General features: G+C 45.0%; 1 protein-coding gene across 6 annotated transcripts in view; it reads left to right on the forward strand.

Moving 5' to 3' along the window:
* TENM4 (teneurin transmembrane protein 4) overlaps positions 1–16,121 on the forward strand; it is a 498,342-nt gene that overhangs the window by 457,603 nt on the left and 24,618 nt on the right. For all 6 annotated transcript variants that reach the window (XM_006759877.2, XM_015561430.1, XM_015561431.1 and 3 more), the window contains one exon: positions 13,977–14,149. In XM_006759877.2, coding sequence (XP_006759940.1) covers positions 13,977–14,149 — 173 coding nt within the window. The remainder of the gene's footprint in view (positions 1–13,976; positions 14,150–16,121) is intronic.

The following is a 16,121-nucleotide window of genomic DNA, read 5'->3' on the forward strand; positions in this document are numbered from 1 at the left end:
TATTGAGTCACTAGTTGTTTCTGCAATAGAGCCCCCTCAAGTAGCTCACTTCCCTTCTCTTCACCCAGGATAGGGCTTCCTTCGTGGTGTGGTCGGAGAACCAGAGATCAGTTCATTCCAATCCCATTAAAAACCAAATATATCTGAGATGTTTCTCTATACGCTATTTTAATCAGTGGCCTTCATAATATCTCCCTTTCTACCTAGATTTTAAGGTTCTTTTCAAGGTCTTAGTCACATTCCAGACAACTGAGTCTGCTGAGCACATGACCCTTAGATAAGTATGCAGGAGTTGGGGAGGGAACTAGCCTTGTTGCGCACCAGACACGGGTTAGGAACCACATGGTTGCATTTAATTCTTGCACCAGCTCTGGGAAATGGGTGATATTATCCGTTTTACAGAAATTGAAACTGAGGTTCAGAGAGGCTCATTCATCCACTGTTATATGTGAGAACATAGCAGAACTCATATGTCTGATGCCGGAGCACATGCTCATTGAGCTTTGCCTTGCTTCCCACTGCTGTTTATTAATCCCAAATGAACTTGAATCTTTGCGCCGTAAATTTTTCTTAAGCTTGATCGAGCATCCGTTTCTCACAGTCCTAGAATTCGAAGGAAAAGGATCTGTAATAGGTTTTTAAATACAATGTGCGCCAAACAATGTCACAGCAATTTGTACAAAGTTCACTGGCTAAATTCCTTGTTAATTATAAAGAAAAGACAAAGATCCAGGAAAACAGCAATTATCTTGATTAACTCACTGAAAAGGAAATACGCTAAATAATTCCATTTTCCCCCATTGCCCAACGGAAACCTCTTATATATTATTTAGCCAATACAGGGGTTTCTTTGTCAGAGCAAGTTGGTACACTCAATTAGTTCCCAAGGTCACTCTCTAATCCCAAACTGAATTCTTACACATCACTGCACCCGTTACTCTCTACCAACCCTGAAATCTAAAACCATTTCCTACAACTCTCCCAGAAAGGACCCCATTTCTCCCTCTCTGGCTTCCCTGATAAAATATACAGCCAGAGTTGATGTTTTATTAAGAAGGAGAAGTTAGTACAGTCGCTTTGTATAAAATCGCATTCGGAATTCCAAAGTATCCACTAAATAGCATTACCCAGGAGTGGAAGATAAAAGTCCTAAAATAAAAATAGAAACTCATTTTTTTGAGATCCTACTATGTGTCAGGCTCTTTCCCATTTAATTTTCATAGCAACTTCAGGTGGTAGAAATCATCACCCACATTTTTTACAGGGGAACAGACTGAGGGACAGTGAGATTAGGTACCTCGTCTGTCAAAAATCACCATGAGTACATGGCAGAGCCAGAACGCAAATCTGTATTCTTTTAACTACACTGACTGGGTTCACCTTAAGTTCTTTGTGACTCAGATAGAAATAGAATCTATTTATAGGGATAGTCTGAGGTTCAAAATTTCAAAGAGATAAAATATGGAAAATTCAATGTCTTACTCATCATAAGTACTCAAATGATATCTGCTGTGGTTGTTGTCTTATTAATTTTATTTTATTATTATTTATTATTATTATTATTATTATTATTAATTACAAGCCGTATTAGTGACAGCGCCAGTAATTGCAGAAATGTTGTTTGGGCATGAAAGATGTACCCAGGAGCAGCTTCAAGTAGGTGAATCAAAGGAGCAGACAAAGGTTGTAATTGCAGTTGGTAGGGAATTAGAGGTCAGACCAGAAGAGCAGGATCAAGTGGCACATCTTGGAGATCAGAACTAGGAAATGGTCAGGTCTCTGAGAATATCCAAAATGGGCTGGGAAAAGGCCTGCAGAGTGGATCAAGGAAAACTGGTCCAGCTCAGATTGTGAGCACAGGTGAGGGTACCAGATAGCTGTTCTCACTGGGTGATTGCTCTGTGACTCGGGCAGGCTGGCTGGCTTCCAGACACAAGTCTCAACCAGAAATAATGCCTGCTGTACCCTATTTCAGGGCCGTTGTGAGGATCAGAAAAACTAAATAGTGCTCGCTTCGGAGCACATATACTAAAAACTGGAACGATACAGAGAAGATTAGCATGGCCCCTCCGCAAGGATGACACGCAAATTCGTAAAGCGTCCCATATTTTTAAAAAAAAGAAAAAGAAAAACTAAATAAACCCTGAAAGTAAAGTACTTCACAAACTGTGAAGCTCCCAAGAAGTAAAGGTGTGATATTATTATCATTATGGTGTTTCTTAACATAAATTTGGACAGATTTTTCTTTTTTCTAATATATTTTTTATTTCAGAGAGGAAGGAAGAGGGGGAGAGAGAGAGAGAGATGGAAACATCAATGATGAGAATCATTGATTAGCTGCCTCCTGCACACCCCCCACAACCCTGGTACACACCCTGGCCAGAAATCAAACTGTGACCTCCTGGTTCACAGGTTGATGCTCAGCCAGCTGGGCAGATTTGGACAGATTTTCCAAGGCACCATTGCTCTAGTGAATTTTCTACTTTTGGCTCCATGAGGCAGCTTAGTGAATTCCAATCCAAATGCTTTAATATAAAAAAAAAATCAGCCCAGGCTTGCCTGTAACATGGGCTATTACTGAAACCAGTTTTAAGTTGGCTTAATCGATCCTCTCAACAGATTAAATAATACATGTAACATAAATATCACACACTTCAGAGAAACTTGACTTAAAGAGTTCACAATTCTGAGGAATCAAGGTTAGTTTCCTTCCCTCAGCCCACAGATCTGCTGGTAGAAAACTTCAAAGAAATCTATAATGCAACCTTCATCTCCAATATGTGGCATCATTCATTTCAGACTTGGCTCCTGGGTCAATGGCATTTGATGGCTAAGAAAATGGCCTTATGAGCATGAGGTTCCAAGACTGGCTTGCTGAGTGGGCAGGAGCAATCCGTTTCCCCAAGTTTCACAGGGGGAAGTGGCTTTGGTGTCCCCTGACAGCCCCTGTCATAGTTACGCTAACATTAACTCCTGTGAGACCCTAATTTATCTCTGTATCAAGCTTAGGGCTTGCCACCTATTAGCTGTACAGCAAGTATTTTATGAATGAAATATAAATCCAGAAGGGAAAGGAGATCAAGAAGGGAAGAGAAAATATGCTGTAGTTAGAAGGATACTAGATTCGAATCCCAGCTTCAGCACTGCCATTGCTCCCAGCAGGTTCTAGAATTCAACTCAAAAGGTTCAAATGAAGAGCCTGGGCTTCTGGGTTTTGCTGAGGATGTAAGAGCTAGAAAGAGCATTGTTCCTAGTCTTACCAAAAAAAATAAAAGTAAGCCAGACAAGTGGCCAATTCATGAGCTTTCCTTAAACTCCTTCTCTGAGGCCAGTGGGCAATAAACTGAGTAAATCCAAGGGGCGACAGACTCCTGAAGAGAAAGACAAGATGGGAGCTCTCGCTTCCCTGGTAAGTGCAACCAGTTACCAGGAAGAAGAGTCCCGCTAGGCTAGCTGGTAAGTTTACAAATGCTAAGGGTATGAAACCCTTGGGGGCTGCAGAGACTGGAGGAGTCCACATTCTCTTCAGACCTTTCTCTTCAAACCCCTGCAAGTACTCTCAAGAAGAAGTGGAGAAAGATTTAAGAAAGTGTGCCTTGTATGCAAGTATACTTCGGGGAGGGGTACAGCAGTTGCTTAGGGAGGGACTCAAATATCTGCCTGCTCTACCCAGACTCTATGCACCTTCCTCCCACATGGAACAGAAGCCTTAATCTGTGGCAAGAAGGGCAGCTAACTCTATCCTACTTAGGCACTGGTGGAAACCCATTACAGCTGAATAAGGGAAGAAAACATTTTTTAAACTTCTTCTGGGAGGGTAGTAATCTGCAATGGGCTCAGAATTACAGCCTGAAAAGGGGCAGGGGCACTGAAGAGGTCACACTGCTGAGACTCAGGGACACATGGGTATATAAGACTGAGGTTTAATCAGAGCAATAGAGAGAGAAACAACAGTGGTGAGAGCAAAGAGTCTAGGTGGAGTTCACCAGCCCCTACCACTAGCTAAAAAGCTAAATCCAACAGTGAAAACCACAGTAGTATTGGGGAAAAGATAAGAAAGGGACAAGGGCATGGAAAGAGACCCACTCTGAGAGGCAGCACAAAGAGGGAACCTAAAGCTGAGGATGGAGTTAACACTGAGGGGAGGGGGAAAATTTAGCACCCTAAACCCAAGGTGGATAGCAGAATTTAAAGCCTGTGATGCACTAAGGTTAGCCTTAGAAACAATAGACTTCAAAGCCAGTTCAAATCCTAAGTAAAGTAACTCATGCACCCATGCACCCACACTAAAATACTAGCAGAAGGAAACTCATACCCATCTTAAGGCATAAAACCTGTTACATCCATCTCTACTGTGCTAAACAAGATGTGACCCTTTTAACAGAACATACAAAAAGGCAAAAAAAAAAAAGCACAACCCACTTCCAAGAGACAAAGTAATCAACAGAACCACACTCAGATATGACACAGAGGTTAAAACTTTTTTTCAGGGATTTTTAAACTATAATTATGTTAAAGGCCCTAATGGAAAAGGTGAACAAGATCAGATGGATGCTTTCAGCAGAGAAATGGAAACTATAAGAGAAAAAAATGGAAATACTAGAAACAAAAAACAGTAAAACAGTTACAGAGATGAAGAACTCCTAGGATGGGCTTATCAGTCAACTTGACACAGCTAAGAAAAGAAGATAGGTCTATAGAAATTACCCAGTTTCTCAAACAATAATTCTGATGTTGATCAACAAGACTGAACAAATTGTCCTATCAAAAGACTACTTTAGGTTCACTTTAGATTTAACAGAAATATCTACATATCTACATATTAGTGTCATTCATATCCTATCTAATAATAGAGAAACATGGTAATTAACTGTAACTTCGTTACCCTTCCCATTGGCTAATCAGCGAGATATGCCAATTAACTGCCAACCAAGATGGCGGCCGGCATCCACGCAGCTGAAGTGAACAGGAGGCTTGCTTGCTCCAGGGACAGAGGAAGCCAAGCTTCCCGCCAGCCCTGGCCTCCACTCAAGGAGGGGCTGGGGGCCTGGGCTCCGCTCAAGGAGGGGCTGGGGGCCTGGGCTCCGCTCAAGGAGGGGCTGGGGGCCTGGGCTCCGCTCAAGGAGGGGCTGGGGGCCTGGGCTCCGCTCAAGGAGGGGCTGGGGGCCTGGGCTCCGCTCAAGGAGGGGCTGGGGGCCTGGGCTCCGCTCAAGGAGGGGCTGGGGGCCTGGGCTCCGCTCAAGGAGGGGCTGGGGGCCTGGGCTCCGCTCAAGGAGGGGCTGGGGGCCTGGGCTCCGCTCAAGGAGGGGCTGGGGGCCTGGGCTCCGCTCAAGGAGGGGCTGGGGGCCTGGGCTCCGCTCAAGGAGGGGCTGGGGGCCTGGGCTCCGCTCAAGGAGGGGCTGGGGGCCTGGGCTCCGCTCAAGGAGGGGCTGGGGGCCTGGGCTCCGCTCAAGGAGGGGCTGGGGGCCTGGGCTCCGCTCAAGGAGGGGCTGGGGGCCTGGGCTCCGCTCAAGGAGGGGCTGGGGGCCTGGGCTCCGCTCAAGGAGGGGCTGGGGGCCTGGGCTCCGCTCAAGGAGGGGCTGGGGGCCTGGGCTCCGCTCAAGGAGGGGCTGGGGGCCTGGGCTCCGCTCAAGGAGGGGCTGGGGGCCTGGGCTCCGCTCAAGGAGGGGCTGGGGGCCTGGGCTCCGCTCAAGGAGGGGCTGGGGGCCTGGGCTCCGCTCAAGGAGGGGCTGGGGGCCTGGGCTCCGCTCAAGGAGGGGCTGGGGGCCTGGGCTCCGCTCAAGGAGGGGCTGGGGGCCTGGGCTCCGCTCAAGGAGGGGCTGGGGGCCTGGGCTCCGCTCAAGGAGGGGCTGGGGGCCTGGGCTCCGCTCAAGGAGGGGCTGGGGGCCTGGGCTCCGCTCAAGGAGGGGCTGGGGGCCTGGGCTCCGCTCAAGGAGGGGCTGGGGGCCTGGGCTCCGCTCAAGGAGGGGCTGGGGGCCTGGGCTCCGCTCAAGGAGGGGCTGGGGGCCTGGGCTCTGCTCAAGGAGTGGCTGGGGGCCTGGGTTGCCAGGCTTCCAGCCCACCCTGGGCTCCGCTTGAGGAGCTGGGGAAAAAAAAGGAGGGGCTGGGCAGCCAGAGCAGAGAAGCCGAGCCTCGCTTCTGCAGCTGGACCAAAGGCTTGGGTCCCAGGTGCTGAAGGAAAACCAGTGCCATCAGCCAGGAGAAGGAAGGCCTATTGCGCGAATCTTCATGCAATGGGCCACAAGTTTATATATAATTCGTCATTTGAATGATGGCTTTTTTTTGGATATCTGCTTGCAGTGATATAAGCTCCAACTAGTCAAGACCACCTACATACAGCACCTATTTTGTTTTGTTTTGTAACAGCTTTATTGAGATATAAAGCATCTATTTTTAATAGCATAGCATCTATTTTTAAATAGCATTCAAAATTATAATTATAGTTCAAGTAAATTTGGACCTATTTTCAAAATAAACTGAAATTATAGCTACTATTGTATAGGCAAAATGACAAATCACTAAATATCCTACAAAAAGCCTTGAGACATATCTTTTGTCTAATACTAAAAAAAGAAATACACACTACCAAATTGAAAGGAAGTTGTGAAACAGAGACCAAATTATGAAAACAAAAGTTCAACTCTTCAAAAACAAAAAGAAATTACCCAGACTGAAATACAAAGAGAAAAAAACAGTGAAAAAATACAGAACTGGATATCCAAGAGCCAGGGGCATGTCAGCTGGTTTATTATTAATGGAAGTGGAATTCCAGGAGAAGAGAAAAAGAATAAGGCCAAAAAAAAAATTTGAGGATTTGATGGTTGAGAATTATCCATAAGTAATGACTGGCACCAAGCCATAGACCCAAAAAGCTCAGACAGACCAAGCAGAATACACACACACACACACACACACACACACACACATTCCTAGGCATATATTCAAATTGCTAAATATAAGAGAAAATATTGAGCAGCTGCAGGGGAGGCAGTGGGAGGGGAGTAAGTGGAAGGCATTTCATACAGAAGAACAAAGATAATAATTACACAGACTTCTCATCAGAAACCATGCAAGCTAGAAGACAAAAGTGCTGAAAATAAAGGGAAAAAAACCTGTCAACCTAGAATGCTACACCCAACAAAAATATATTTCAAATAAATAAATGTTATAGAGATATAATCAAGGACAAGTGATCCAAGAAAGGATGGTAAGGCATCCAAGGCAGTAATAATAGTGAACAACCATGACCAACCATCAGGCTGAAGGGCAAAGCAGGGAAAGAATAGGATATTGTTGCTAAATTCAGTGGATGCTGTAACCATGGAAGAGAGGCCATCTGGTAGAAACAGTAATTGCAGATAGATACAGCCACTATTAGAAATACAGTAATGCCTGGCCAGTGTGGCTCAGTGGTTGAGCATTGCCCTAGGAACCAGGAAGTCACGGTACAATTCCCAGTGAGGGTACGTGCCCAGGTTGCAGGCTCAATCCCCAATAGGGGGCATGCAGGAGGCAGCCAATCGATGATTCTCTCTCATAATTGATGTTTCTCTCTCTCGCTCTCCCTTCCTCTCTGAAGTCAATAAAAACATATTTAAAAAACAAAAGAAACATAGTACTGAAGGAGAAGGGGGAAAAGAAAAACTCTAGATCCCTAATTTCTTGGGCCAGTGCCTACCATTGACTGAATCCAACCAGAAGCAAGCCAGCAAGAGGGCCCAGAGATGTAGTCTGTGAGGTTCAGCTCTTCTGGGCAGAGAAGGGCACAGAAAGGATCTGAGGGGTGAAAAGAGAATAACCAGGGCAGACACTTACTGGCTCTATGACATTGTATACCTGCCAGAGCCAGGATGCAATTCCAGATCTACCTGAATCCTTTCTCCTAGATGCACTGCCTCAAGTACATCATCAGTGAGAGATAAGACCTATAGTGTGGGGTGAACCAGATCTTAGAAAACCTGAAGGCTAGATTTCATTGTTGGGACTTAGTTCTATGGGAAATGGGCAACAAGTATTAGTTTTTATTGCAGAAGCCAAAATGTATCCTGTTAGAGGAACTAATAATGTAGTGACACCATCTATTATAATGACCTAAAACCAAGGGAACTCTCTGTGTGCATGGGCTGTTCTTGTTGATGATGGTGGTCATAGATGAAAAGCATAAAAATCAAATCCTTTATTTTCCAACCAAAAAAGTCCCAGTCAACAAAGGTTAGTATCAGAGAGGCAATTTGGCATTTTCCGCCACAGCTGCACAGAGTTCAGAGGTTTGAGATGTGAAGTATTGAGTGTGAAGAAGAAAGCCTTACAGTGTGTGTGAAGATACTCTTTAGTGGTCCTCTTCTGAGATCCAAGTTCACGGCAACTATATGAATCTTTTATGTGTTTTCTTTCCCTGTGCTTCAAAGATGCTTTGGGGAAATGGAGTGAAGAAAAGTCAGTAGAAAGAATTATGAAAAGCCAGTCATCTGGTCATCCCCATCATACCCCCTGAGTGGGGGCCAGCATCACGGAAGGGTCAGTACTGGTAACAGTAGTATCAAAGCAAAGTATCTTGAAGAGAAAGCTGTCAGTCTCCTTGACTCAGATTTCCAAACACAACATTTTCGTTAGCATAGTGGTGAACACAAAGGTTTTGATTTGAAACAGCATCATTTTTATGGGAAGCCTGATCAAGGAACACAGCCTGATTTTGAATCTATATTCCTCCACTAGCTGTGTGATCTTAGGCAAGTGATTTCTCCTCTCTGAGTCTCAGCTTCACCAATGATGATAATAATACCTACCTCAAAAGATGGTTATAAGCATGGTGCTTGGTACCTAAATGGTACCTGATGAATATTAGTGAACTTTCCCTTCCTCATAGGGAAGTGGGGAGTTAAAGGGGAGGAGTTCTCACTTATTCTCTGGAAAAAAAAAAACAACATCTACCATTCACTCATTTATTCATCCAAGAAATATGTATTGAGCACCTTTTATATGCTGGGTGTTCTTCTAGGCACTGAGAATGCGTACAGGGTCCCTTCCCTCTACCTTATATTCTAGAGGGAAGAGACAGATAACAAATAAGTAAACACATAAACAATATAATATGTATAATGAAGGCAATAAAATAATATAATAGAGATGGGAGGACCTATCTATTTCAGAAAGGGTGATCAGGAAAGGCATGAAGTGATAACATTTAAACTAAAGCATGAAAAACGAAAGGAACTAGCCATACCGAGATGGGAGAAAAGAGCATTCCCAGCCAGGGAAATAGTAAATGAGATCACCCCAAGCCTGGTTAGAGCTTGGTATGTTTGCAGAACAGGGCAGATGTGAAGGAATGCAGGAAGTATTGGAGGAGTAGGGTTCAAAGTGAAATCAAAAAGAGAGGCAGAAAGGAGCAAGTCTTTCAACTAACAACCATTCACATTATTAAGCATCTGCCAAGCACTCTTCTTAGTTCTGGGATGCATCAGTGACCACACAAAGTCCCTTCCCTCAGGAGGTTGACAGACTAGTGAAAGAAGCCTTGTTGGGTCCTGTGGGCCCGGGTAAGCATTGGCATTTCCTTTTAAATATGTTACCTTTTGATCTCCACAATCTCTGTCTAAGATAGGTAGCCTTACCCTCATTTTATAGAGGAGAAAATAGAGGCTTCCAGAGGTTAGATTGCATAATCTGCCTGCAATAATGTCAGTGTGGTGAGGGTTGGTTGTTAGCAGGAGAAACATCAATGATGAGAGAGAAGACAGAACACTTGCTTCAAGGAATACATGCTCTATAAGAAATGAAATGAATGAGCCAGTAGAGTCCCATTGCTGGCAGGTGGAGAGCCTGGATTCAAAGCCCCTAGACCATCTGGCTCCAAGGACCTTCTATTCCCACATCCTCACGCTCCTTCATTCCTCTTGGCTAGAAAGAAAGAATATTTGCCAGTACTTTGAGTAACTAAACCATTGTCCAAAAGTCACTTAATCACAGGACCAAGGTCAGGAGGAGCCTCTTGGAATCCAGAGAGTGCAGAGAACTGCCCCCTGTCCCTTGTTGGGCAGCGGTGCCCCCCCAGCCCCTGTCTCTTAGCAGCTGTGCAGCAGGAAGAGAATTGGCTTCATAGAGGGGGCCACACGGCAACAGTGTCCAAGGTCTTGAGGATGGGCAGCTCCAGCTCTTCCCCACAGAGGCAGAAGCAGGTGATCTGATGGGATAATCGCAGGTATCGATCCAGCAGCAGAGAGATCCAGTGGCATTTCTCAAGCTCTGGAAGGCACCGCAATGAATGAATAGGAGACAAGAAAATTCTATAAATTGGCTGTTCCATTTGATGTTCATTTAATTAAGACATTCAGTCCTTCTAATGGAAAATGTGAGGAGTGGAAATTACTGTTTTTCAGCCATCTCATATAAAATGAAAATCAGGTCTTGAAGGCATGGGGCCTTCTCATGGCATCTTCTTCAGGCTCGATTTAATTATGTGTTACAGGCTACCTTCAATAATAATTACAATTGTCTGCCTTTATGCAAAGCTTCTTTCTGTCTTGGGGATGAAAACTCTAGGGAGATGCCTACTGAGCTTGCTCAAGTACCATTTAATGTTAGCGGTTGTCTCCGTGTTTGTGCATTCAGCAGATGTTGATGATGCACCTACTGTGTGCCAGGCCTCTGTCAGGTCCTGCAGGTGGCAGCGTGTGCATGAATCATGGTCCCCCTTCTCCAAAAGAGCAGGAAAGAGGCCCTGTGCTTCCAATTATGCATGGATTTATTTGTGCGGCCAACATTCCCTGCCTGTCTTATCTGTGCTGGTCCCAGTGCTGGGGAAGCAGAGATGAACTGAGAGCCAGTCCTGCAGGGTCCCTTTGCTGGCAGGAGCTGGAATCCAGATTCCCAGCCTGGCTGGCTGATGCCACAGCCCTGCCCTGACTCGAGCACTCCCAGGCCTAAGCAGGAGGCAACTTGTACATCAGCTGCATCGATGCAGGGGACACATTCTATGACAGAGCTGTGCCAGTCTCCCCGGAGAGACCAGGGAGGGCTTTATGAGGTGGCATTTGAACAAGGAAGGCCTTGTTAGAAGTAGTATTAAAATGACATCTGACGCCTAATCAATAGTCTCTCTATCAATTCTTTATAAGACTGTAAACCTCCTTTTTAAGTGTCCTGCATTGTATAATAAAAAAAAAAATTTTAGCCAGTTAGGTCAGGAAAGTAGAGGGTTTGAGTAAGTAGTCTCATTAATAAAGAGTATATACATGGATAACAGGTGTACAAAGAACCAGAATGAATCAGTATCCATCCCATGAACTTCTTGGACTATAATGGACCTTCCTGTTGATTTAAAAGATGAGAGCTCTGTTTACTCATAAGACAATGGTACAGTCAAGATGACCAGGGCTGAGCCAGTCTTAGAGAGTTTTGATTTGGGGCTCAAAAATGTGGGGTGCCCGCCCTGACTGGTTTGGCTCAGTGGATAGAGCGTCAGCCTGTGGACTGAAAGGTCCCAGGTTTGATTCGGGTCAAGGGCATGTACCTTGGAGGGTGTGCAGGAGGCTCAAAAGGTATTTTAAATATATATATATATATATCAGATATTTCACTTCTGATCATGAAAATAATCATGTAAATTATAGGAAGTGTTGGGAACATGAAACATACAAATAAGCAATTAAAATCACCTGCAGTTCTACTTCCAAGAGGTAACCATGCAAACATTGGTGTGACATTCCTTCCTGCTCAAATTTCCAGCTGCCTTAAAGGGTCAGAAAGAACACCAGCCTCTCCTAGAGAGAGGGGAGCAGAGTCCCAGGGAGTCTCCAGGTGAGAAGGGCCTTAGGGCAAAAATTCTGGATCTTTGCCCCAGACTTGCCCTTCTTCCTAGCAGCAGTCTCAAACGGCTCCATTCCCCACCTCCGAGAGGCACTCAGCACCTCTGACACAGCCCAGGTCTTGGGCTATTCCACCGGGCCCTAAGCCTGACTGACCATTTCTCACAAGAATCTGACTCAGTACTTAGGAAGAAAAATGAGAAATCAGGACAGGAAATAGGTTTCTAAAGGCCCTTAACCACCTTTAGGAGTGCTGAAAGGACTGATAACAGCTCCACAGCCTTGCCCCTACAAGCCCAGGCATGAGGGAGATGGTAGAAGCCACTGTGTTGCCCGCCATCTTGGAAAGGGCTTCCATTCCCCTTTCTCATCCTCGGCAACAGAGATTCAGCTTTCCCAAAGCCCCTCAGTCCTTCTCTCTGACTTAGTCTTGGGTCAAGGATTGATGAGTCATTAAACTTTACCAACACCTCCTCTGTGGCAGATTGTGCCAGGGACTGTCACCATTCAGTGTCAGTACCAGGCACAGGGACAAAAAGAGATGGCAGGTGGCAGAATCCATGCAGCACCCACATCTGACCTTGGGCAGAAAGTGGCTCAGAGAATTCCTGCCTGGTCTCCTTCCCCAAGCCTCCTCTGAAACCACATGAGCTGTAGGACCCAGGGATCGGGGCAGAAAGCTAGGCCCAGCTAAAGGAATCTCAGAACAACCAGCATGACTGAACTTTTGACCTTTCACTTCACCATTGTTAAAACCCTCAGGGACCCAGGCGCTAGCTTTACTCCAGTAATAAAGGCAAAGCATGAAACAAAGTCCAGTGGGAGACCCAGAGTACATGCGGGAGACACATGTGGATGAACCCATGCTGCAAGCTTGGGCAGGAGTGGGAATCAGAAATATTGGCAGCGCATTAACTGAAACTGGAACGATAGATAAAGATTAGCATGGCCCCTGCAGAAGGATGGCACGCAGATTCATGAAGCAAAGTATATATTGACATCTGGATGAAGAAGTTTTTCCCCATTCACACACAAGTGCAAAACGGCTACTTAAACCTACCTTTTTACACTTCAGCCTCCCCTAATTAAAAATAATCACTCACATGTTAATAGCCTACTCCCTGCCATCTTCCTGCCACTCTACAGCAGGTAGGTGAGCACAAAATGGATATTTGCAAATAGACAGGACAGACATGCTCATTGGAGACAGAGAAGCAAGTGGTAGCTTGGAAGCAGATAGATCAAAGTTTGAATTTTGACTCCACCCACTTACCTGTGTGACCTTGACCAGGTGACTTCACTTTTCTGAGCCTCATTTCCTGAGACTCCTCCAAAAGGAAGATATTATATACTTGTTTAGACTAGTTGTGAGGTTTAAATGGAAGACTGTATGAAAAGGGACTAGCACCATACCTGGTATGTTGGAGGTGTTCAATGATGGTAGGTATTTCTTTTATTATTATCAGGAGAATGGGGAAACAAAGTAAGATGCAATTATAATGCTTCAGATGGACCACACCAGAGCAAAGCTGTGAGTTGTGAGAGCTGCAGATCCATAGCTGCTTGGTGCCAGATATGGAATCTAGATGGGAAGAGATTGCAAGTGCCTATCTGTTTGGCCTGCTTATGTGGCAGCGGAGTCCTGGTTTGGATTCTGAGTCCCCTTTTCCCAGGATCTATAGCTTCCTGGGAAGCCCCATCTTAGTATTGTTCTTATAAAATCTGTATACCAGTTCTTGGGGGGTTAGACAGGGTATTCAAGCATCAGGTTTGCCCACCTCAGCTATGGGAGTCCCAGCTTTGAGACTGGGTCAGCATATGGTTACATCATCTCTGCCTTCATGGGTGAATATTCATTTATAGCTACGGGCACATCCACGTGTCCTTCATGGTAATCCTGGGAGGTAGGCAGGAGAGGACTTATCCTCTCTACTTTATGGAATTAAGAAAATAAGATTCATAGAGGTAAGTCATTTGCCTGCAGTCGGTATCAGCAAGTGTAGCCTTATCCTGAAAATGATGTGTAAGGAGATGGAGGAGACATGGAAATGCATCTAAACAGAAGGAAAAGCAGAACACGCAAAAACTGTGGCATGAGGTAGAACGTGCCAAGTCCCAGCTCTAATACCGTTATATTCCTGTTACTCAGAACTACCCCTTGGTTTTCAGGTATGACAGCTTTGGCCGCCTGACAAACGTGACCTTCCCTACTGGCCAGGTGAGCAGTTTCCGAAGTGATACAGACAGCTCAGTGCATGTCCAGGTAGAGACCTCCAGCAAAGATGATGTCACCATAACCACCAACCTGTCTGCCTCAGGTGCCTTCTATACACTCCTGCAAGGTAAGCCAGGTGGGGGCTGGGGGACTTTGAGGCAGAAGGGTGAGAAAACCCATTTGGAAAAGGATAACACAAGAAACCAGCTGCTAAAAAGCTTTACAACTGGTCTCCCTCTGTATTGCCACCTAATCTACAAAACACGCCAGCCTGAGTCCTAGAAATTCTCTCCCTGAAGCCTCAGAGTAATATTTCATCTCTCATCCCATTATCATCAGAACAAAGGGTAGAGAATCCATTAGCTCCTAATCGAGGTGACCTCACTGTTCTGCCATTCTAATGGCTCTCAGATTAAAGACTCACTCTCACTCGGGTGCAAGCAAGGACGAAGGACAGAATAATTACACCTAATTATGAAAGGGATTTGGGCGTGGAGGAGCCCTTCCTGAAGCTCAGGTGAGAATGGTTTGTGCCTCTGCTGAGAATCCATGGAGAGGAGACCCTTCCTGTCTGCATCCATCATGTAATCCCTGAAATGAGTTCATCTTTTAGCTTCAGCTAAATCATGTCGATGAAACATTGCTGTGAATTGTCTGCCACAATTGTTCTCAGGGGATGTGGTGACTTAGAGTGGAGCTTACAGCTTTGCTGGACTTAGTAAGCATTTTTTTAAAAAGGCAGCACAGGAAATGGCTCACTTGGTCTGCACAACCCCCGCCCCCTCAACCCCACAGGGCTTTTTGTTTTGTGTTTTTTAATATATTTTTATTGATTTCAGAGAGAGGAAGGGAGAGGGAGGGAGAGATAGAAACATCAATGATGAGAGAGAAACATGGATCGGCTGTCTCCTACATGGGGATCGAGCCTGCAACCCAGGCATGTGCCCTGACCAGGAATTGAACCGTGACCTCCTGGTTCATGGGTCGACCCTCAACCACAGAGCCACACCAGCTGGCAAACCACATGGCTTTTTGTCATCCCAGAAGCTTTGACACAAAGTATTAAAAAGGACCTTGGGCTGGGTGTCAGACATCCAAATTCTAGTTCTCACTCTGCCACATCACCATGGCCCTCAATTTTCTTCTCTGGGAAAAGACAGCAGGTTGAAGCCACACCCAATGGTGTGGGGCAGCACCCCGAGCAGGAGTTCCAGGGTAGACAGACTGGGATCCCTGTGTTTGCTGAGCCAGTTCCTATCTGTGTGACCTGGATGGAGTCAATCTTCTCTGGGCCTCAGTTTCTGTGTCTGGGAAATGGAACTGACTTGCAATGCCTCACTCAGGGTTGCTCAGACCCTCTCTTTAGACAATATCCATAAAGTGACCAGCATGGGTCAAGCACATAGTATTGCTCAGTAAGTACTTGTCCACTCTATTAACTAATTAATTAAGAAGTAGTTGAATTTGATTCTCCATTAGAAAATAATTGTATATTTTCACAACCATTTTTACTCTCAAATAAAGTCCCTATGCCTTTAAACAAAAACGTCAAAGAACATGCTAAGAAATGAAACTAGGTCACCAACTTAGACCATACACAAGCACAAAATCAAAATGTATTAAAGACTTATATGTAAGTCACAAAACCATAAAAATCCTAGAAGAAAACATAGGCAGTACAATGTCAGACATTTCTCATAACAATGTTTTTGCTGATATATTTCCTCGGGCAATAGAAACAAAGGAAAAAAATAAACAGATGGGACTACACCAAACTAAAAAGCTTTTGCACAGCAAAAGAAATCATCAACAAAATGAAAATGGAACCCACTGTATGGGAAAACATATTTGGCAATGATACATCTGATAAGGGGTTAATTTCCAAAATATATAAAGAACTCATACAACTCAACACTAGGAAGACAAACAACCCAATTTAAAAATGGACAAAGGACCTAACAGACATTTCTCCAAGGGGACATACAGGTGGCTAAGAGACATGAAAAAATGCTCAATGTCACTAATCATCAGAGAGATGCAAATCAAAATGACAATGAAGTTTCACCTCACACCTGTCAGAATGGCTACAATCAACATAT

The sequence above is a fragment of the Myotis davidii genome, unplaced genomic scaffold, assembly GCF_000327345.1.
Source record: "Myotis davidii unplaced genomic scaffold, ASM32734v1 scaffold916, whole genome shotgun sequence".
In the NCBI taxonomy this organism is placed as follows: Eukaryota; Metazoa; Chordata; class Mammalia; order Chiroptera; family Vespertilionidae; genus Myotis; species Myotis davidii.